At 47.2% G+C, this 23764-nt stretch overlaps 1 protein-coding gene across 5 annotated transcripts in view; it reads left to right on the forward strand.

Moving 5' to 3' along the window:
• Window positions 1–23764, forward strand: part of Mboat2 (membrane bound O-acyltransferase domain containing 2) — a 128448-nt gene that overhangs the window by 89504 nt on the left and 15180 nt on the right. For all 5 annotated transcript variants that reach the window (XM_041630222.1, XM_041630223.1, XM_041630225.1 and 2 more), the window contains 4 exons: window positions 9137–9192; window positions 14543–14597; window positions 21879–22062; window positions 23410–23602. In XM_041630222.1, coding sequence (XP_041486156.1) covers window positions 9137–9192; window positions 14543–14597; window positions 21879–22062; window positions 23410–23602 — 488 coding nt within the window. The remainder of the gene's footprint in view (window positions 1–9136; window positions 9193–14542; window positions 14598–21878; window positions 22063–23409; window positions 23603–23764) is intronic.

The raw sequence follows: 23764 nt of genomic DNA on the forward strand, positions 1-23764 counted from the left end.
TATATTTATATTCACTTGAGATAACGTTTCTCAGATTTTTTTTAAACACTCGCACATTAGCATAACCAAACTGAATTGATTGCATTACCGTGCATGTTGGCACTGCGACACTCCTGTGGGACTCAGCTTCTCGGGTCCCTCACAGTCCTCCTTCAGTTTGATCTTAGCCATTATCTTTATCTTCTCCATCATCTGCTGCTCTCCAGCCTCTTCTGTAACATCTTTCTCTGCTAGCCACACAGAGGGCCTTGTCAGAACAAGTGTGTCGTCACAGTAGATTAACGTGAAGGTTCAATCTCACGGTACAGCCCTCTGAGGAGGCGGCCTTTGTGCCACGTTCCTTCTGGCACCACCTCCTACCAGGGCTCTGGAACCTTCTCATTTGGTTGTGGGTGGGGATTAGTGATCCAGATCAGAGAGAGCTCATGGCTTACAGTCCATTATCTAAACTACTACATGGGCCCACAAGCTAGAGAACAGTTTCTAGGAATAACTTAATGATTCTTTTTTCAAAGTTATTTATGATGTGACTTTAGCAGTATTTTGTTGAAATTTATAATTTAATTATTTTGATATAATTTAAATGTTTATAGGGGAAGAAAAAACAGTGTAGCATTTTAAAGCTAGACTATCTGTTTATAATAATCCCAGTGTTAGCCTCTGGAGGACTCCTTGGACTATTATCGGTTAATTGATAGAGATTAGTGTAGAATTGAACGAACTGAAGCAAGCTGTCCTGGTACAACTGTGCCAAAGAAGTTGATCTTCTAAAGTGGCCATAAGAGAAAAAGAGTGAACTGTTGGGCAGTGCTCCCCATTCAGGAGGTAGGGGTCCTCAGGTGTAGGACATCTAGGTGTAAGCAGATTTTTCTTTGGGCCCCCAGCTCACAAAAAATGATGTAGATTCTTCTTACTAGTTATAAAAGCTCAGCCAATAGCTTAGGCTTGTTTCTAACTAACTCTTATAACTTAAATTAGCCCATATTTTTATTGATCTGTGTTCTACCATGTGTTTTTTCTTTTTTTAACCTCTATCCTATTTTGTGTGTTCAACTCATTCCATGTCTGTCTGGCTTCTCCTGGTGACTCTGCCTTCTTCCCAGTGTCCTCTCTGCCCCCAAATCCTGCCTTGCTATTGACCATTCAGCTTTTTACTAAACCAATCCCAGTGAAATAACTTGACACAGTGTCAGGGATTATTCTATAACAGAAAGGGACAGAGAAGTCCGTCCTGTGAAGCAGATTAGGACAAGTGCCATTTTTCTTCAAAGTGTCAATGTCTAGATAGAGCACAGAAAGGGAGGCCCAGGACCTTGCTGAGGAATTGTGTAAATCTCCTGAATGAGATAGATTTACTTGCTTGAGGCATGGGAGAACTGAGATACATAGAGAGATGGGGGAGGGGTAAAGGAGAGAGAGAAAGGGGGCAAGGAAGAGAGAGTGAGAGAGAGAGACAGTCCTTCTGAGGGAGGGAGGGAGAGAGAGAGAGAGAGAGAGAGAGAGAGAGAGAGAGAAAGTCTTTCCCCATATCATGTTAGGATCAGGATTTCTTTAGATAAAGACTGTCTTTTCACTAGAAGTTTCTAGTTGCAGAAAAGTTAGAAAGTCCCTGAAGTTGTGAGGTCTCACCTCAGCTATAAAAAGGTGATACAAGAAAAGCACAAAATGATTAGTCTTCCTATCAGAAATAACATTTAAAATGTGACAGAAAGAAGATCCTGTTTCAAAAGTAACTGTGAAGTGTCCAGGAATCTGTCTAAGAAGAAATGGGCTGGGCCCTGTGAAGACAGCATAAAACTTTACTCAGGGGTACAAGCTTGAGAAACAGCCTCTTGTATATAGATAGTGTTGCAAGGAAGAAGTTGGAATGCACGCAGTTGGAATAACAAAAGTTATGTTTTATAGTTGGTATAACAAAAGTTAAGTTATGTTTTATAGTTGATATAACAAAAGTTGTATTTTATAGTTGATATAACAAAAATTATATTTTATAGTTGCTATAACAAAAGTTGTATTTATAGTTGATATAACAAAAGTTGTATTTTATGGTTGATATAACAAAAGTTGTATTTTATGGTTGATATAAAAAAAGTTATATTTTGTCATGCTTAACATCATCACCCAAAGCTCACACTCTGAGTTCCTAACTATGTCCTAAGCCTGTCTCCCCAAGGCTGCTCACCTGTGCTGCTCAGCTTAGCTGAAGGTCAGGTCCCTTCTTTAACAGTCATCTCTGATTCAAAGGTCTGGGTCCTGGGAGACTCTCCTGAGGGCAGGTCAAGGTGGGGTCTCTCCAGATGTGCAGAGCAGAGCATTGCTCCTGGTCTCTGCTTATGGACTGTCCAGTGGGCATCATGGGGTCTAGGACCATGTCTGGTTATCTTGAGCGAGTGATGTCACTGGGTTCTGGTTGTTGGGTGCAGCCTTGGGTGTAAGAGGCTTCCTAAGCTATTTTCACATGTCTAAAAGGCCTTTTTAGTAAAAAAGTTCTGAAATGCTTGTTACAGATAGGATAGTCAAATCCGGTAATTCTTCTCAAGGTAACCTATGGCCTTAATGCAGTATTTGCCTTAATCTGAGCATGGTGGACCAAGCTTGTAATCCCAATGACCTAGGAGACAGACGCAGGGAGATGGTCACAGATTTGAGGCCAGCATGGTCTACACAGCAGGTTTCAGGCCAGCTAGAATACAGTGAGACCGTAAGAAGCCAACTCACAATGAAACAAAGTCAAAAGAATACCTGCTCAAGGGCAGTGACCATCATACACAAACAGCAAGGAGGCAAGTCAAGGCCCTGGGATAGAGACTGGAAATAAGAATACAGAGCTGTGCCGCCAGCAAGATGGCTCGGAGGATAAAGGTGCTTGCTTTCAAGGCTGAAGGCCTGAGTTTGATTCTCAGGACCCCCAGGGTAGAACAAGAGGGTGTCTCCTGGGAGTTGTCCTCTCATGTGACTCCCATGCCCTCACCCTAGAGATATAAATAAAGGGTCAGAATAGCTACGGTGGGATCATAACTCAGGGGAGACATCCTGGCTCCTTTCTTCAAGTTGCTGGACTAGACACTTGTGGTATAGCAAATACAATAAGCCCTTTGCCTCTTGTGACTAAATAAATGGCAGGGAGCAAGAGCTGCGTTCTCACTGGAATTGGATCTGTCTTGCCAAGGAGTCGCTCCGGGTGTCCACCACAAGGCAAACACAGAAGCGTTCATGTTGAGTAATTCCCATTCAAATCAAGGCTGTGTCTTACAGCTAGGCATATAATATCAGCTGCTCAGTGGGTGTGACCTGCCAGCTGGCCTGTATCTAGGCCCCCCCCCCCCCCGCCACTGTGGAGGCCTACTGAGCATGCGTGATGCATTTGGTAGGGGCTTTTGTAGGAGCCAGTTCTTAAAGCAAAGGCAGAGACGGACGTAGCATAAAAGCTGCAGGTGTGGTTGTCGTTTCTGTCTCTCCATTCTGAGCAGCCTTATTCGAGTCCAGAGTCTAATTTTAGACATGTTTTTATGTTCTGCGAAATGAGTCACGAAGCCCGCTAGCTGTTCTTTATAATCCTTGCCACACAGTGCCCGGTAACTGTGTGTAAATAGGGCGGCATGAAATAGCCCACCACCCGAGACTTTGCACCTTCCCCTTCTGGTGGTTTTTCCTGTGGGAGTGTCTCCCGGCCCTTGACCTACATCTGACTACAGGAAGCATCCTGTCTCACTGCTAATGCCGGTCATGTCACCACAGGAGCTGTGGGGACTCAGTTGTCCTGAGTGCTGCGGCTGATCGAGTTGATTCTCATGGTCAAACACGGCAGAAAGACCTATTTACCTTGGGTCTGCAAAGCCAGCCCAGGCTCCTCAGCAACTTCTTCCTCAGTGCCCCCGCCTCCACTCTCCTCTTGGCTTTCAACCATCTCTGCTTGTTCAAACCCCAGATGAAATGATTGGGGCACTTCTCCTCACTCTCTGTACCCAAATATCACTCAGTAGTGTATCTGCTGTAACTCCCCTTTATCTTTACCCATGGGAGCTGTGTCCCAAGCCACAGGGGGCGCCACAAGCCACAGGCAGTAGTAATCCTGTTTGTACGGTTTGTCTACACACGTAGCTTACACCTCAGGGCCCTTGTCAAGGGCTTCTCAAGCACAGGCACTGGGGGCTGTGATAGTTGATCTGAAGGCGGAGACGGCTGCTGGAGGGGTGATGGGCGGCAGCGGATGCCGCAGGGTGGGCTGGAGAAAGAGTGACTTGTGGTCGTGCTAGGACAAAGGGGCACCCACAAGATGTCTTCACGCTACACACAGCGACATAAAATGTGCAACATGGGAGTGTTTCCAAAGATCTCCATTTTATATGTTCAGACTATGGTTGACTATAGACATTGGGAACCGTGGAAGGTAAACAGGGTGTGAGTGTGTGTGTGTGAGTGTGTGTGTGTGACCACCGTGTATGTGCAGTTGTATGTCCCTTAGTCTTCAGAAACAGCACTTCCCATTGATTCTTGTGTCCTTTCGTCATCTCATGCTCAAAGTGGTCCCAGGGATTTTGTAGGTGAGGCTGTGACCATGTGACGGGGATAGAGGTTTGGTTTTTGGCAGAATGTGCCGTGTCTCCGGTGCTGTGTAAAGTATTAGTGATGTTACATCACTTAATCTACACAGGGTCATTGTCCTCCCCACTTTGTAGTCAGTCACAGCTCCCCCTTCTACTGCGGTCGACGGCAGTCAGGATTTATGAGTTTAAATTTTTTATCACCCTTTGTTAGTGTCTGCGTGTGCACGCGTGTGTCTGGTGTGTGTACACGTGTGCATGCACATGTCGAAGAGTACAGATTGCAGGAGTCGGTTCTTGCCTTCTTCCATGTGGGGCCTGGGGATTGAACGCACAGAATTAGGCTTGGTGGCAGTTTACTGGCCCCGTTTGTGAGCTTTGATCCATATATCCAGCTGCTTTGTTCCCCACATCCCTACCCATTGTCCAGTCAGCATCGTGCATAAAACACACTCAACATGGAGCACTCAGTCTCTCACCTGTTGATCCTGTGTCCCTTCCCCGGCAGCCCCAACCCTCTAGTTAGTTACCCTTGTCAGAAACCTTGGTGGTATCAGACCTCAAACCTTGCTTCAAAAACACCAAATTGCCACTGGCTTGAGAACGCACATAGGATTCACTGCGGTCTGCCTGTGCTGGCCCTGGTCTGAGCCACCTCCTCTCTTCCCCACATCACCTGCTTTCTTGTCCCCACTTCCATACTTGACGGTCTTTGCTCAACCTACTCAGAGTCAAAAGTGTTTCACAGAAAACCAGGTCAGCTCTTGACCCCAAACCGGTTGTCCAGTCCTTCTGTCTGTTAGGTCAAAGCCAAAGCCCTTGAAGAAGCCTACCTTCTGCCCTGTCCTGTCCTCCACACGTCTGTCTTCAGGCTGTGACCTTGTTCTTTCCTCTGAATGTCCTTACTCTAGGCCATCGTTCAGTTGTCATCGCCATTCAGATGTCGCCTTGGGGTGTTTGTTAGCTCTCATCTGTATCCCCCCATTTTCCTGTGCAGCACTTGGTTGATTGTGATCTGTTCGTCTCTCTCCAGTAAGTCCTGCGACAGCAAGGATGCATTGTTCATTGTGTCTCCAGCGGGGTCAAAGCTGGGACCTAGAACAAGCCTTGGTGCTTTGTAGATGCCCATTAGGCGCTATCTTTCCGAGCGAGACTATCCGTAAATCATGAGGTGACTCAGATCCTGTGTGCCTTAACTGGGTTCATATCCCACAGGCATTTGGTGTTGGGTAGGTGGGACTTGTCTGATCGCCATGGGTCTTGTTTGCGTAAAGGTGATTTGAGTGCAGGGACATAGTGGCTTGTCTCTGTTGTTAGTAAGGGCCTGGTAGCAAGTGGGTGCTTGTAGTTGCTGGGACAATAATCGTTTGAGTTCAGCCGTAGCCACTTCCGAGATAATGAGACCGTGCTGAATGTGCATGTTTATTTTAAGCCTGCCTTCTCTACTAGCGTCAGCTATAGTTGAGAATTACTTCAGGATAGAACCAAATTATTATGTTCTCATTCTTTGTAGAGAAATGGATACTTAATAAAATTTCTCATCATTTTTATATCAGAAAGTCTAGAGGTTTTGGTTTTGTGTTTTTATGCCTTTGTTCAGAGGCTGGAGAGATGGCGCAAAGGCTAAGAGCACTTGCTGGATGTTCAGTTCCTAGTATCCACATGGTCGCACCCTGCCACCATCTTTAACTCCAGTTCCAGGGATCTTACACCCCCTTCTGGACACCACACACATATATTCATGCAGACAAATGCTCATACATATAAGACTTATTATATTAATAAAAGTCTTTTATCTTATAAAAAGTCTTTTTTAAAAAATCCCTTAGTTCAGAGGAGTATCTTTGTGTAGCCAAAACTGTCCCGTCAATTACGTATTTGCTTGAGTAGTGGCGGTCTGTTTTCCTCCCTTTTGGCAGTCTCATGCCAACATAGCGATTTGTCACTTAGAAGGTAGAGAGGAGGTCCCATCCAGGCCCTGACCCCTCCCTTGGCACCCTAGAGCTGCTTCCCTGCCTGTTCCAGGATAGACAGGTTCTTTACCCACCATCTGGCAAGCTAAGTCAGATTCTGGGACACAAGGAGGGATTAGGTATTGGGGAATGCCCTTTGCTACAAAACCAACAGTTAAAAACTGTCACTACTTGCTGCTCTGAAGGGACAAAATGTGCGCTGTGGAGGGAAACCAGCATCTCCTCTCTGATACAGTGTTGCGCTGGTTTCTCCAATGGTGTTTTCTCTGTAAGGCAGGCTCTACCTGGAGAGGGTGCAGGTTTTGTCTTCTCTCCATTCCATGCTTCCACTCCCGTCATCCCTCTGGTCTCCCAGCTGCACGCATCTCCGTGGCAAGCCCTCTTTAGAATCTTCATCCTCAACACCCTCCTCTGCAGTCTGTACTGACACCTTCTGCCTGCAGTCCTCTGTTCACTGTGCTCCTGGGAGCAGGGTGAGTCAGAGACAGTGGACTGCCACACATGAGGTGGATGGTCACCAGTGGTACTGGGGGAAGTCGGGTTCTCTCTTTGGGGGTCTTTATCTTGTTAATAAAAGAATTTAGATACACTCTGAGAGGGACACTCGGGGATGGTTTTATTGTGTATTACTATGGTTTGAGAGAAAAGCAGCAGAACGTGTGCTATGGGCAGAGGTTCAGCCAGCCCGTGCTTGAATGAACAGAGAGGAGATGTTTAATAGGAGCTGCCCCGTGGAAGGGCAGCAAAGCTGTCTCTGCAGAGTGGCTCCGGGGAGAATGGCTCAAATAGGGCAGGGGCAGGCAGCATTTGGATCTGGCATCTGCTCCTCACCTTCTTCTCTTCTTTGCTAAGATATGTAGCCCTTGGAGTCGGCTGTGCTCCTAAGCCTGGTTCAGCCTCCCAGACCAGGACGTGGTTCTGTGAGGTTCAGAATACTTGCACCGCATGGAGAAGTTCCATGAAGGCTGCACATGCTCAGTGGGTACTATAAGGACATCATAGTCGCAAACACATACTGCATCTCTCGGGCGTATTATATATGATACCTGTGGCTGAATATGCCATTGTATTGGTATAGAAATTTAGCTTATTTTATCAATTTGTTTTAGTTACATGTGCATGGGGATTCGAGTTTAGAACTGAATGGCATTTTATAATTCCCTATGAGGAGAATCAGGCAGGTTGAGAACAATGAGTGCCCTCCCCCACCCCCAAAGAGATGTAAATCTTAGGGCATTTGTATAATCCTCAAGGACCTGAAGGATGCCCTGTACGCAGAGCAACCTGGGGGATTAGACCGGCTGAGCTATGATTTCCTAAGTAACCTTAAGAATTGGCTTTTAAGAGAGCCAAGAGACCCCTTTCCCTCTCAAGCACAGGGAATCGGAGAGCAGCCCTCACCTGACCTGGCCCCTCGGAGCCTGAACTCTCCAGGGCACAGCTGTGGCTCTGTATCCAGAGTGAGCTGTGGAAAGCCAAGCCTTGTGCCCCTGTGTGCTCGCACTGGGAGGCAGTGCATCTGCTGGGAGAGTGTGGAACCTCCTCCCTGCCTGATCCTGAGCCTTTACCCCTCAAGACCAGCTGGCCCTGGTCGCCCTGTGAGGGTGATTCCGTGGGGTCGTTCGGGAGGCTCTGAGAAGACAATGCAGTGAGAGTTCTCGCTCTCTCAGCATGCGCAGCACACTCTCTGCCTCTTGACAAATGTAACTTCTGAGTTCATTGTCATTTTAGAAAATTAAACGACCGTCTGAAAGTTGGTGCTGTGAGGGGTGGGCTGTGATGTAGGGGTGGGGTGTGACACAGTGAGGGTTGGGGTGTAATGCAGGGAGAGAGGGTTTAATGCAGTGAGCTGGTGGGATGTAATGTAGGAGTGCAGTATACTGCAGGGTAGGGTGTGATGCAGTACAGATTTTATTTGGCTGATTTGGTTTTCCTCTACAAGTTAGCCTTTCAGCTAGAATTCTCACAAGACTCAGGAGAAACACTGCTATTTCTTGTAATATGTATAAGGCAATTTCTCTTTTCTTTAGCAGAGAGTAGGCTTCTGGCTTCTGGGTGGCCGGCATCAGCGTGCCCTGCTTTCAGCATGGAGATGGCATCCTGCCCCTTTCTTTCTTCTTGTCTCCCTCTTGCTGTTTGGCTCTGCTCCTCTTACCCTTCTCATCCAAACTCCTTTAGCTTTTGCTCATCTCCCCCTTCCTCAAGCATCCTCTGTTCTCTTTGATGTTCGGCCTTGGGCAGCAGGCCCAGGGGATGCTGGGGGAGGCACTTAGGCACAACCTGGCCATATCTGGAGTCCTTGCACTTCTGACCCACAGGCTCTCATCTTAGGATGCATAAGTTGAAGGCTGCCTCACACAAGATTGTTTTCAGGCATAGGGCCCACTTTTTACTCGCTTTTAAAGCCACAAAGAAAGAAAACCTTGATTTCTTCTCTCCTGCACTTTTTGAAGACAGGAAACCCCAGAGTTGTTAGCTCTTAAACCACCCCCCACGAGTTTTTGATTCGATAGAAACTTGAGGTTTTATTGTCATGTAATCAGGGTCAAGCCTGTTTCCTGTGTCGTGCATGTTGTTGTGACGTCCTCCGTTTAAAATATCTGCTTTTGTCTCTCACAGCCCGATGATGATCATTACGCAGAAGATCACTAGTCTGGCCTTTGAGATTCATGACGGTAAGAGTCTGCAAGTCAATTCTTCATCACTGCAAGGAGCCCTATGTGAATAAGCTTTGGTGTGAGATATTACCCTGAAGGGGAGGAAGGGGAGAGACAGTGTTGTTTAAGGTTATTAAGTTGTGTTTCACCCCCAGTTCCATGTTTTCTCTTGATTTTTAATTCAATTCTATGATAAAAAGCAAAAATAGTCATATGACCCATATAATAGACCTTTGGTTTCAGTCAAGTTTGATTCCTAATTTTATTTGTTTTACGTTTATATTGAAGTTTGTATGTTTCTCCAATTCTATCACTTTGTGTTTACACCCATATACACACATGTTTTCAGGCTTTTAATACACATATGTACCTATTTTATATGTTTAATAAGTGGATATGGGAAATGTTAGCATTCGAGACTCCTTGGGGTGTTGACCGGGTTCCTCAGAATAATGAGGGACAGCTCTCTGAGCAGAGTTGTCTGTCTGTTCCTGCACGTGTGTCCCCCTAATCCTGTACTCCCCCTCCCCGAGCCCAGTCCCCACTTGTGGGCCGGGCACAGCCTTGACAGTTCTGAGGGGAGGGCCTGGGAGGAGCTGTCCTCCTCTCCCCTCTTACTTCTGACAAGCAGTTGCCACTACTTCGTTGTCTGGGGACATGAACAGAAGGGACAGATTTCCTTCACGGTCACTGGTCCTCGTTTAATCCCCCGTGTGTTCGGCCGCAGCTCTCTTTTCTGCCCTTCTGGAGCAGAGCGCCTCCTCCTGTCCATGTGCCTCGGCAGGTGGCGGCATGTGCTTGGGGTGGCTGAGGAGACCCACACGCCACGTCTTCTGCTCCCACTTTGGGTTTCCCATCTCCATGTTCATAGCCAGGCCCACACTGGAGGGCCTTTTTGTGCATGGCAGTCCATGGACGCGTCTCGTAGTCCTTGCATTCTGAACAGGGATGTGGGCAGAAGTTCTCAGACCCTGGTCCTGGAGTCCTGAAGTGGATGCTGTGGATGTGGTAGATCAGAGCACCCAGTTGTCTTTAGGTGCTGAGACCAACTTCTCACACTGACCAACAGGTCCCCCCTGGGGTGAGGATGGAGGAACATGTCTAGAAGCCCCCGCTAGCAATGTATGTTAAACTTGGAACCAAAAGGACAGACAGCAGGGTCCTATTTTGTTATCTGGTCTTTGGAATAGATTTAGCAAGCGGGTTTTGATTAGCCTTGCCAGCTTCGCCTGGGATTCTTCCTGGGAACTGGAGCATCCCATCCTACCAGATGTCCTCCTGCAGAGCAGCTACCCTCTACCTTATGCTTCAGGGCTGGACCAGCTCTTTCAGCCTCCTGTTTCCTCAGTGACTCTCACAGTAGAGGACCTGCTTGTCTGGATTGAGAACTCTAAGCCCGTGCCTCACATGGTCTCAGCATGCTGTGTTGCCTGGCTACAGTTTGTTCTGATGAAGATTCTAAACAGTGAATAACAGAAGTACTTGGGGTGAGGGTTAGAAAAGCCAGGAGCAAGCTTCCCACAGTGGCGTCAGAGACAGGACTGGCTATCTCCAGCTGCAAGGATGGGAACACCTGTGATGTATCTTCTGCCAGGAAATTCCTTAGACCCAGGACCCAGAGTGCTTGTCGGGAGCAAGGCAAGCTGACACCAGTGCCTAGCAGTTGCAAATTCCTCGTGGGAAAGCGGATGTTGGGAGTAAACCGTGTTGGCACAAACAGTTGTGGCATAAGGAACATTTGTCTTGGTGTAGGTACTGTGTGCCTGCCAAGCTCCAGGCACCAGCAATGGGCCATGCTAGCAGGCAGGACCTGCTGAGGAAGGGCAACAGCTGCCGTCCGTGTGAACTCCGGGCAGTGGGTCTGGACCTGTCCCGTGGCTGGGTTTTTAGCTGTCAGTCCAGTGGCAGTATTCATACCACCCAGGAAGCGGATGTTCTCTCGGATAACTTCTTTCTTAGGCATGGTGTTGAGACATCTTGTTCCCCTTACAGAATGCAGCTTCCTCCCCTGCTGTTCCAGTTTTAAGTCCTGTGAGAGACCCGTGAGGTGTCAGTGCTGAAGGATGGCACAGCCTGGTACTGTGTTGGTCATGACAAGTGATATGTGCCCTGGCAGGCGGGGGAAGGGTGTTTTTTTTTTTTATCATTGTTGTTGTTTGTTTTGTTTTGTTTATACAGTCTAGCTGGGTGCTTGTACTTGATAAGGGAATATAGAAGTCTGATTTCTATCTTAGGCTGAACTATAGTCATTTGTATTTTTTTTTTTTAATTTATGGTTTTTTAGGACACGGTTTCTCTGTGGAACAGCCCTGGCTGTCCTGAAACTCGCTCTGTACACCAGGCTGGCCTCAGAATCGGAGATCCACCTGCCTTTGCCTCCCAAATGCTAGGATTAAAGGCGTGCACCACCCCTGCCCAACATATTAATTTGTCTTAGCTTCAAATATAATATCTTAATTTAATGTTTTAGAAGATCTTCTATTTCTGAGTACCCAAAGTTTGAGCCTTTCTCTGAGGAGAAAGGCTGGGCTTATATACATAGACAACATTATTCTATAAATATGGTTTGCTTTAAGTTACATGTTTATTTTCCTTGGGTGGTTTGCATTTTGAAATGATAATAGCCTTCTGGGTCAGCATAGCAGAGTTCTCGGGCAGAGAAGCCCCACACTACACTAAACACTTAGAAATGCTGCAGATGGCTTAGAAAGGGTCAGGGAGACGGCTCACTGGGTCAAAGCATGGGGACCCGAGTTCAAATCCCTGGAGTCCACTAAAAACTCGGCATGGCAGCATACACCTGTAGCTCCAGTGATGGTGGTGCCAGAGACAGGAGGATCCTTGGGCCTTGCTGGATGGCCAGTCTAGCCAAAATGATATGTCGGTTCACTTAGAGACCTGTCTCAAAAAAAAAAAAAATACTATGGAGAAGAATGGGAGAGGACACTGGACATTGAATTCTGGCCTGTCATGCATGATTGAGCATTTTTACACACAGAAATACTGAATGAAGCACAGCAAAAAAGCCCAGTAGTGGTGGTGCACACCTTTAATCCCAACACTCAGGAGGAAGAGAGGCAGTCAGATCTCTAAATTCAAGGCCAGCCTAGTTAGTCTACAGAGCAAATTCCAGGACAGCCAGGACTACACAGAGAAACCTTGTCTCTAAAAAAATTAAAAAACAAAACAAAACAACAGAAAACAAATACTACAAAAAGATGACTGCGTACCTGCTCTTTTCCTAGTGGGAGGGAGGGAGGGAGGGAGGGAGGGAGGGAGGGAGGGAGGGTAGGTTCTCAAGAGAACACTGATGGCCTCATCTCCTTAGGTAACCCCAAGTGTCCTCGGTCTCCTGTGGGGAAGAGAATCTTGAGAGTAGTAGGAGGTCCTCCGGGGTTCCCCTCGTATTCTCCTTTTAAGTGGGATTTGTGGGTTTTATTTTGTTTCCTCTGTACAGTTCTAGAGAGTAGGCACATGCCCCTTGAAGGGAACTGGGAAGTACAAACGACACCGAGGAGACCGTTCCACCTCTGGCCGCGTGGCCCTGAGAGTCAGAGCCCATCGTAGTCATCTTGACCTCTGTCTTCCTCATAGGCCAGGGTTTATTTTTCTTCTCTTTAAAAATAGATTTATTTACGCCTTTAATCCCAGCACTCGGGAGGCAGAGGCAGGTGGATCTCTGTGAGTTCGAGACCAGCCTGGTCTACAAGAGTTTGTTCCAGGACAGGCTCCAAAGCCACAGAGAAACCCTGTCTCGAAAAAGCAAAAAAAAAAAAAATAGATTTATTTATTCATTGATTCATTCATTCATTTCTTTAGTGTATGAGTGTTTGGCCTGCTTCTATCTGTTCACGTGTGTACCATGGCTGTGGTGACCAGAAGAGGGCGCCAGAACCCCTGGGACTGGTGTTAAAGACGGCTGTGAGCCTCCATGAGGGGGTCCTCTGCCAGGGGAGCCTTGTCGCGCCTCCAGCCCAATTTTTCTTTTTCATTGTTGTCAAAATAGGTGTGCAATGACATTTACTCCCCTCATTATTGGATGTATAAGTGTTTTTGTTTGTTTTGTTTTGTTTTTTGCCCATTATGCATGGGGTTTTGATGGTCCTGGCCACAGTTTCAGGTGACATTTTTGATTATTTCCTTAGACTAGGGTGTCTAGGATGAGAGGAGAGAAATGTTCCCTGAGTCTTTGCTCTGTCAGTTTACAGAAACATAAGTGGTCCTCCGTGGTCCTCCGTGGTCCTCCTCCCTACTAGACTGAGGGCCTCTCAGCAGGGAGTCTGTCTCTTCTGCTCTTTTTCCAGTGCTAACAGGCTCTCAGAGTGTCTTAAAGTGGTTGTGACTCTCTCATCTCTGTCTTACGTACACACATCATCATTCAAACGTGTGTGTTACATAATTGAGGGCATGCTGTGAGTGAGAGACTTGAGACGTTCTGTGTAAAAGGGGTGGCTTGTTCTTCTAACAGTCTAGGTCCCTTTGTTCTTTGATGATGCCGCCCCAACTGATCTTGAACTTGATGCTATTCTGCTTTGGCCTCCCAGACATTTAACTAATTGTGCTTTCGTAATCAATCATGAAGTTGACAGTTTGTATGTTAATCGGTTGTCTGTGTTTCTTTTGCTAGTTTGTTTTCCCTAGTTTTTGTCCCTATCTAGTGTCTTTTAATGGCTTGAGTTTTGTGTCTTTGGACACTGTTATTGTTTTGTTTCCTATAAATGCTTTCTTAATTTAGTCTCCCTTTAGTCTTTAAATTGCATCTAGTTTTTCTTTCGTTTTTCCTTTTATTTATCTACTTATTTGTCTTTAAATAGTATCTAGTATTTATCCATCTATTTATATTTTTAAGGCATGTGTATCCATAAGCTTTTGGTTAGCTGTAGTGATAGCCTCTTGATTGGGACGACAGACTAGATGTGTAAAGGCGATGCACCTGCTTCCACTTTTATTCGCTGTCGTGAGAGAACCAGAGCACTGTCACTGCTCTGTGTTGAGCTACTAGCCGTTGGCACCGAGGGTTAGTCATCGAGATCCTTAAGGAGTTTTAATGGCTCTGTTTGAAAACATGGCACTGTCTAGTAAGGTTAGCAGAGCTATAAGTGAAAATGTATTCATTTGGGAGATTTGCCTAATTGGATAATTTCCTTCAGATGAAGTGACTCTCATTTCCCTGTATGTATTAAGTGTGTACGGGGCAAGGTGGGACGGATCACATGATGACTCAGCAGTTTTTTGATCTGTGTCAATATGAGAAAGAAAGAGACGGTCGTTGGGCCCACACATGGCGTACAGCATGGCTTTCAGATGAGACAAGTGCCACTCTCAAGAGAAAACATAACTCACACAGGTGTTTCTTTCTGACCCTCAGGGATGTTTCGGAAGGATGAAGAACTGACCCCATCGCAGAGGGGCTTGGCCGTGAGGTATGTGTCTTTAGATCTACGGTGACTTGTGCTATGTTCCTGGCTTCTTCCCTCTGCACTGCTGCAGGCTGCCAAGTTGTGCTGGGCTGGGCTGGCAGTTTCCCTGAGGCTCCCCTTAAGTTCATCCCTGTGCCTCTGTACCATGTGTGCTTCCTGTGAAGTGGGGGGGGGCCTCCAGGGCTCCCCCTAAGTCCACGCCTGTGCCTCCTGTGAGCCCTGCGAGGCCACCAGAGTCATGTCTGTGGGACTCTTAAAGACATGGTTTGTGTGCAGTCGTAGGGATTGCTGCTAATATTAGCTGCCACTCATGGGGCAGTGACTTGATAGCAGCGGTTTGCACAGAGGTGCAGTACAGATGTTACTGATGACTGTCTGAGGAATTCTTTAGTCATCATCTTCCTTTGTTCTGCTTCCCAAGAGTGGTTTCAAGAGTGGCTTGATTTTTCTGGCCATGTCTTTTTTAATCTAACATAATTAAAGATGTAATATGCTCCTTTTACTTTTAAAGAAACTAATTCCTTTGCAGAAGGCTGTTTCTAAATACAGAATTAACAAATGCATGGCTGCTAGACCAGTGCTCCTCAACCTGTGGGTGGTGACCCCTTTCAGTCAATTTGTAATAGGGAAAATGCATCCCGTGCATCAGATATTTACATTACAACTCATAGCAGTAGCAAAATTACAGTTATGAAGTAGCAACAAAAATAATTCTACGGTTGGGGTCAGCACAACATGAGAAACTATATTTAAGGGCCGCAGCATTAGGAAGGTTGAGAACCTCTGCTCTTGAAGAAGGGGATGGCGCCCATGATGGTGGACAGATATGCACCACTACCCACGTTTGTGCCCCCCCCAAACCATAATCATCGGCACATCTTCTCTGGGGCTCCTCGTCTTCTCTATGGCCAGTCTTCATACACAGCCATTGAATACGCTTACCTGACAAGTCATCAGGTTGGTTCTTGGCTTTTCCTTGGCCTTGGACCACCCCAGACACTGTCATATACAGACATCAGCTCTGATTCTTCTGCCCTCTCAGGCAACTGCTGGGCAAATGGCCAGTCCCAATTAACTTCAGCTCTCCACCCCTGAACAGTAGGAGGAGGCCAAGTAGAAAGACACTCCCTCTTGTTGGCTGGATTCATTTAGATGTTTTTACTCTTATTTTTAACATCATGGTCCTTGGAGCTGGAGCATTGGCTCAGCAGTTGCTGCTCTTGCAGAGGACCAGGTTGGTTCCTGGAACCCACATGGTGTCTTGACACTAACTGTGGTTCCAGTTCTAGGGGATTTTGATGGGGGAGCCCAGGTAGATAAACGGGGGAGATAGGTGCTCAGGTGCGGTGCTCGCCTGACCCATTTGGACTTCGGACCTTCTACTCCAGTTGCTTGAGTTTCCCCGTTTTTTAATTATTAAATTATATCTGTTGTTTTGAGCTGGTCCGGTTATTTTAGCGTACCGATCAAATACGCCTTCACTTACAGGATTTGACACCCTCTTCTGACGTATTTGGGTGTCTAGCACATACATGGTACACACACACACGCATGTGTGTAAAATAGTCATACATTAAGTCCTTTTTTTAAAAAAAAAATTGTGGTCCTTCATATTGACAGCAAAGCAAATACATATTCTTAGCTCTCTCTCTGAAAAGATTTTAGATTCTTCTTTCTCCAGAATTCCAAAATTCTCTCCCCCATACTCATGGTGGAAGGCTACATTTCTTTTCCTTTTTTCTTCAGTAATGGAAAGTTCCTTATTAAGGCATCCTCCCCCTTGACATCCACACAGCCCATGGGTTACTTTGTGTAACCTGGCTGGCCTGCCTGCATCCTGACCTTCAGAAAGCCCAGGTGAACTATAGACCAGGATGTCACCAGGGCAGGCTCATTATAGCGGGACGAGTAAGAGGACAGCAAAAACTGCCTGAAGCCACCTACTGGGAATCACTGCAGAGGGCAGCTGTGCCCTGGTTTCTCACTCCATGTCATAAAACCCACCAGACTCCCTGAATCTGTAACAAAATCTTTCCCTAGTTGTGTGTTTGAACTGCCCGTAGTTCAGTGCAGGACTGCTGGCTTCTCACTTCTGACCTTGATCCGGTTCATTTTTTTTTTTCTTCCTCTGAGCCATCATCAGCTTTTCAGGAAGAGGATTGTATTGTCTCGCAGTCCCTTCTCGTCACCACCCTCGCGTCCGTCAGTCTGCCATTCCTCTTCTCCACAGTAGCTCCATTACCCGGCTCTACTCCCCGCTTCCTCCTCTGCTGACTGTGGTCAGATGTATGTTTGCTTTCTCGGTAGCCCTTCATCTTCAGCCTTGTTGGCATGGCGATCAACCACAGTGAGTGGCATCACTGGTCCAGCTGACAGCTCCTCACTGGATTCCTGGACATCACATCCTCTTGTTTTTCTTCCTCTCTGCTCTCTTGCTCAACCCTGTGCCCCTCTCCTGTTTGGTTGACTGTTGCTGTGTCCCCGAACTCAGATCTGAACTTCTCAGCTTTCCCCACGTGCTTCCATATGGTCTGGAGGCTTCACGCCACCAGCTACACCTTCCTACTCAGCCTCCCCGCTTCAGCTCCAGCCTCCTGCCCTCAAGTCTTTTCAATGTCCTCACTTGGATAGCAGTCGGTCTGTTCAAAATACAGCTCCTGATTTCTGTCTGCCCCCCCACCATGTGTTGCTCTGCCACTGCCCCTTCCTGGCTATTAGTATCACTTGCTCTTGGGGTTACTGATGGGGATTGTAAGCAGATTTCAGTTTCTTACTGCAAGTCAGTAAACTTTCAGTCATCTCTAATCTGGCTGCTTCTTGCCACCCGACTATGCCAGCCTGGTTCTCTGTAGGTCAGGAATGCACTTGATTTTCTCCTGCTCTCTGTAGCAGACTTTCTAGGTTGGGTCCAGTGATCCCCTGCCGTGTGTGTGTGTGTGTGTGTGTGTGTGTGTGTGTGTGTTGTGTGTGCATACAAGTACACAAGCCAGAGCAGAACCTCAGTGTCCCTCTGTTGCTTTCCACTGTTTTTTGTTTTGTTTTGTTTTTCAAGACATAGTTTCTCTGTGTAGCCCTGGCTTCCCGGGTCTTGCTCTGTAAACCAGGCTGGCCTCAAACTTAGGGATCTGCCTATCTCTGCCTCCTGAGTGCTGGGAGTAAAGGCGTGCTCCACCACCTCCCAGCTCTACCTTGTTTTTGAAACGGGGTCTCTCTGAAGCTCACTGTCTTGGCTATTCTGGCTGGCCAATAAGCTGCCAGGATCCTCTTCCATCCTTCCCTCCCGACCCCCCAATAGTACTGTTTAGGGGGTACAGGAATGGGCTCATCTTCTCACTTACTAAAGAATCAAAGGGAAAGAAAACTTTGAAAGGCAAGCAAAGCCCAAGTTTATTCAAAGAGGATGATTTTATTAGCATTTAAAAGAGAAAACTTCAGGGCAGACAGCTGTCAGTCTTGGCAGCTTGCTCTCCCCCCACCCTCTCTCTCTGTGTGTGTGTGTGTGTGTGTGTGTGTGTGTGTGTGTATGTTTGGCAGAGAGGAGAGCAATGCCATTTGAGTTAAGTGGCCATGGTGGTGAGGGGAAAGGTCTGAACCAGAAAAAGTCTGAACCAGAAGAGGCTACTTAGGTTCCGGCCAGCCTCTGAAAGAGAAGGAAATAGGAAAAAGTTGAACTCTTATCAGAAAGCTGTATAGATCCAAAAGAACCTCACGGTGGTGGCTGGGGACGGGAATTCTGGGAATGAAAGTATGGTATCTAATAAAAGGGCTACTTGTCTGCCTGGCTCTTTAGTGTGGCCTATGGTGAGCCTTCCTTCCTAGCATGGTGCCTTGTTCAGGTGATTGACCAACTAGTTAACTCTCTGTTGGGCTTGGTAGCTTGAAATGTCAGGTCTCTGCCCAGGCCAGAGATTTCATCTTTTTGACCAGGAGGAACTGATTTTCCCTTCATGGGCTTTATTATTACTGTGTTGTTGCCTCCTCTGAAGAAGTAACCATAAAATCTTTTGGGAGACAGGCTAAAGTGGAGCTGATAACCCATTTCACCATGGAAGTCGAGTCGAGACCTCCAGTTCCAATGCTTATCAGAGCGGTCATTTACTGTCTGGCTGGCATTCTAGCCCCCACCACTGGGTGCAGCTCCAGGCAGGGCTGTTGGCTCCTGAGGAAGGGGGAGCTCCAACTTTCTTCTGTCATTCCTGGCCAGAGATCTGCTGTGGAAGCGCCGAGACCCAAGGACGTTTCTGGACCACTTGCTTTGAGTCCCTGCCCTGAGCTGCCTGTTCAGTTGCCCAGTGCCTGATTCCTGTCTCGTCCTGCATAGGTGTCTGCGGCCCTGCCCACCTTTACGTGTGTGTGCTGGAGACTTGAACATAGACTCCTGCTGTACACAGCTTCACGTTTACCCACTGAGCCACCTCTGTCTCCAGAGATCCTTTGAGTGGGCTTGGATTGTTTTTAGTATTTTTTAACCTCTCCCCTGGTTAAAAACAAACAAACAACAAAACAATCCTTTCCTGTATAACTTCGACCACAGCATCCTTCTCTGAAAGAGCTTGCAGCGCCACACCATTGCCTCAGTTACCTACTCCTCATCTTATTCTGGGGTTTCTTTTTGTGGGTCAGGTTGACTTCAGACTTGCCAACCTCCAGCACCCCTCCCAGGACGATTCTGATAGGTGTGTGCTGCCACAGCCAGCCGCTCCCTCTTCAACTTTAACTACCCACCTGAAATTCTAGCTCTTTGCCCTGCCCTGCTTTCTTCACGCTGCGTATACTGTGTTTTTTTTTTTTCTCTTCAGTCCTCTGCCAACCCACGTATAAGGTCCTAAGGTTGAGAGATTTGTCTCGTAAATAGCCAGTAATTCTTGCCCTAGGAGACGTTTGAGCGCCCCTGGAGACATTTCTGGTCGTCAGAGCCTGTAAGGACTGACAGCTAGTAGGTAAAGGGTAAACATCTTCCAGGTGCAGCAAAGAAATATTGACCCTCAGCCGGGAAAGGCTAAGCCTGCCCGACCAACCTATGACACACAGTTGATGTCAGTGAGTAGAGAAAAATCAGCAAATCTTTCACGTGGCAAGTGAAACCGTGGACTTAGGTAGCACAGTGACTTACTCCGGCACCTCACACTGTTCCCTTGACAATCGAGCCAAAACCCTTTTCAGTGAATTTCATGACTGAGAAGAATCTTGTCTCTGATCCTGCACTGATCTTTAGATCCCTTCTAAATAGCAGTAATTCCTGGTATACCGGGAATACCCTCTTGCTTGCCCTCTTTGCCCACAGGCTGTTTAACCAAGGAGACCGCTCATGGTGTGCAGAGAGGAAAGAGGTCCTCCAACCTGTCACTTGGGTGGTTGCTGTGCCCAGGTGTAGTGCTTTTCCATCTCCAGTAGATGAACTCCAGAGCCCGCTAACTAGCACCCCCTGCGCCCTTTGGACAGGCCTTGAGGCAAAGGACTAAAACTGTTTTGACACATCCTTGTCTCCTGTTTCCCTCGGGTCCATCAACTGACTCCACAGGAGCACTGCTGGAAACCACAGGACACACTGCTCCCAAAGCCTCCGGGGTGTTGTCTGCTGTGGTCCTTTGCCTGCTCTTTGTGGCTACTCTGTGTCCACACACCAGGCCAGAGTGGCGCGTTTGAAACGCGACCTTTAAAACCTGACTGTAGTTCTCCATCACGTTCAGAACGAGCCCACAGATTCTCCTGTGGCTTGCAAGGCAGGCCCCGCGCGTCTTACCTCACTTAGCAGTCTGTCCTTCTGTCTGTGTCCACATGACATGGCAGCTGTGCTACCACTGTGCCTGCATCACGCCTGCTCCCGGGTCCCTCCTTGCCTGTGTTCGCACAGCTCTCACTTCTGTTTAGCTTCTGCCCAGCCAAGCTTCACCAAAGAGGCTTCTCTGATTTCGTAATGAAAAGAGACCCCCTTTCTCTTTGTGTCACTTAGCTTCTCTGAAGATTACATATATCATTGTAAAATTATATTTCTGCATATATATAATATCTATGCGCATATATCTTATGTGTATATATGAAGTCTATTTTAGTCTGTTTTTCAACTGGAGTATAAGCTCCTTGCATGCAGGGTTCCTTTTGCTGATTCCTCTGTCTGGAGACCCGGGAACCTGTTGTCCATATAATGGGGGCACAGCATTTGTTGAATGAACAGGCAAGTAAGAAATGAGCGATGATTCCTTCTGCCCCATCATGGTCATCTTAGGCTCTTTCGTTATGAGAAACCAAAGTGAAAACCGTCTATAGTTGTGTCTGAAGATCTGTATGAAAGCCCTCACTGTTCTCTTTCATTTCTATAAGATATATCTTAACAGAGAGCAACTTAGGGAAGGGAGGGGGTTTATTTGGTCCACAATTCCAGATTGTAGTCCATCTTAGCTGTGATTTCTATTACTGTGATAAAACACCATGACCAAAGCAATTGGGGAGGGAAGGGTTCGTTTTAGCTTACAACTGTCAGGTCATGTTCCATCACTGAAGGATGCCAAGACAGGAACAAGGGAGGGCAGGAACCCGGAGGCAGGAGCTGATGCGAAGGTCATGGAGGAGTGCTGCTTACTGACTTGCTCTTCGTGGCTTGTTCAGCCTGCTCGGACACCCAGGGGTAGCCCTGCTCACAGTGGACTATGTCCTCCCAGATCAATCGCTAGTTAAGAAAATAGCCTCCTATATCGTCAACAGGTCAGTTTCATGGAAGGGTGTTCTCACCTGTGGTTCCCTCTTCTCAGATAACTCTAGCTTGCCTGATGTCAACAAAAGGAAAATCAACCGGGGTCCAGGCCACCATAGCAGAGAAGTCACAGTGGCAGGGGCTTAAAGCAGCTAGTCCTGTCATCCCACAGTAAAGGGCAGAGGGAAACAGATGCCGTGGTGCTAGCTCTCAGCCAGCTTCCTGCGGGGCTGCGTCATCCAGGTCTCCCTTCCTAGGGAGCAGCGCTCCCCATGATGGGCTGTGTTTTCCTGCCTAAACTAGCAATCAACGTGACCCCTCTCATAGGCCAACAGGATCTACAAAACTCTTTGTGGAGAGTCTCTTCCCAGGTGAGTGTAGGCTGTGTCAATTTGAAACTTTAAATCAAAGTTGGTACACCTATCCAAAAATACTATTGAGAACTATCCTGTCCCGCCTCCCGGATGCTTCATGAGAACTAAGGTGTCTTTTCTTTTGGAAATGGTATCGGTAGTGAGCACATGACCGCAGTTCCGGTATCTCGTCCCTGGAAGTGCCTGTCACACCTCACAAGCGTTGTCTTCTCATTGCAGGCGCATGCCGAGTCCCCTGGAGTATGTAAGTTATACCTGCAACTTCATGGGTATCCTGGCAGGCCCTCTCTGCTCTTACAAAGACTATATTACTTTCATTGAAGGCAGGCCATCCCACATGCCACAGTCCAGTGAGAATGGAAAAGAAGAGCAGCAACATGAAAGAGCAGACCCGTCTCCAAACGTAAGGGCGCGGGAGTCATCTGGAGCTCTGGCGCTCCGTAGCTTCTGCTTGTCTCTTTGGTTTTCTGAAAAAGTCTAAAGTTTCCATTCATTGTCATTCCTGCGTTGATTGATTTCTTTCTTTTCTCCTTTCTTCCTGTGTGTGTATGTGTGTGAGAGAGTGCCTATGCATGCATGTGTGCGTGCATATGCATGTGGTATGTTCTTAGGCATTGAATCCAGAGCCTTGCCAGGGCCTGTATTGCTAATATATTAAGGCAAATAGTAATTCTGCCACTGAATTGCATCTTTCTTTTTTTAAAAAAAAATTATGTATCTGAGTGTGTACCATGTGTAGCTGGGAACCCGTGGGGGTCAGAAGAAGGTATAGGATCCCCTGGAGCTGCAGTTACAGGCAGTTGTGAGCTGTCTGAGGGGGTTCTGGGAACCGGACTCTGGTCCTCTGGAGCAACAGAACTAGTAACCACAGAGCACAGATACTTCTTTATAGCTGTCTTTCAGGAAAAACAATTTTTCTCCTCTACCTGGTTGTGATGTCTAGTAGAGGCAGAGTCATGGTTGAAGGACAAACGTAAGTATCTCCGTAAGGGGCTGAAGAGATGGCTCGGTCGTTTAGAGCACCTGTTGCTCTTGCAGAAGACCTGAGTTTGATGCCCAGCACCAACATGGTGGCTCACAATAATGCATGATAACTCCAGTTTCAGAGTACCTGATACTCCCTTCTGATCTCTGTGAGCACCAGGCGCACACACAGTGCACATGCAAGCATGCAGGAAACATTTATACACAAAACAAAGAAATTTAAACTTTTTTTTAAAGAAAGAAAACAAATTCCTTAGTGAAAGAAAATGCTGTCAAACGGTGGGTCTTACGTAGCGACCCCTCACGAACTTCTGTCCTCCTGCTCCACCACTGGAAACACTGGCGGTTCCTTTCCTGGCTGCATTCTCTTCCTAATGATGCTAGTCAAAATCTTGCTCATGGGTCTGGGGAGTGCTTAAAGCACTTTCGCAAGGGTGGGGACCATAGTCTGGATTCCCAGAACCCATGTAATGGTAGGGTGTTAATACCTGGCTGTAATTCCATCCTTGGAAGGCAGACACAGGGGATCCCCAGAGCAAGCTGATTAGCAAGGTTAGTTGTGTCAGGGAGTGCTGGATTTGTTTGAGAGACCCTGTCTTGGTGATTGAAGTTAATGAGGTTGGAGATACTCCTGTGAGGATCTGAAATGTCCAGGGCAAGGTGGCTCCTGATTTTTGATCATGAGCACTAGAGTTTCCGTCTGTGGCAGTGTGTAAAAAGTGCCAACAGGGTCCTATGAGGCTGTGACTCTTGCCTACCCTTCCAGGCAGCAGTTACTGAGAAGCTCCTAGTCTGTGGACTCTCTTTATTATTTCACTTGACCGTCTCCAACATGCTGCCCGTGGAGTACAACATCGACGAGCACTTCCAGGCCACCGCATCGTGGCCAGCCAAAGCCACCTACCTGTATGTTTCTCTTTTGGCTGCCAGACCTAAGTACTACTTTGCATGGACCTTAGGTAAGTAGCCTGTAGACTTGCTTCCATGCTGAAGTATATCTCGTAGATCTCAGGCAGTGTCCTGGGTCTTTGTTTGTTTGTTTGGTTTGGTTTGGATTTTTTCTGTGACTATGCCTTATTGTACCTGCTGGCCTCAAACTACTGAGTGCAAGCAATCCCCCT

This window comes from Microtus oregoni, unplaced genomic scaffold (assembly GCF_018167655.1).
Source record: "Microtus oregoni isolate MIOR12 unplaced genomic scaffold, Mior012 000034F_ref0000314, whole genome shotgun sequence".
Taxonomy (NCBI): Eukaryota; Metazoa; Chordata; class Mammalia; order Rodentia; family Cricetidae; genus Microtus; species Microtus oregoni.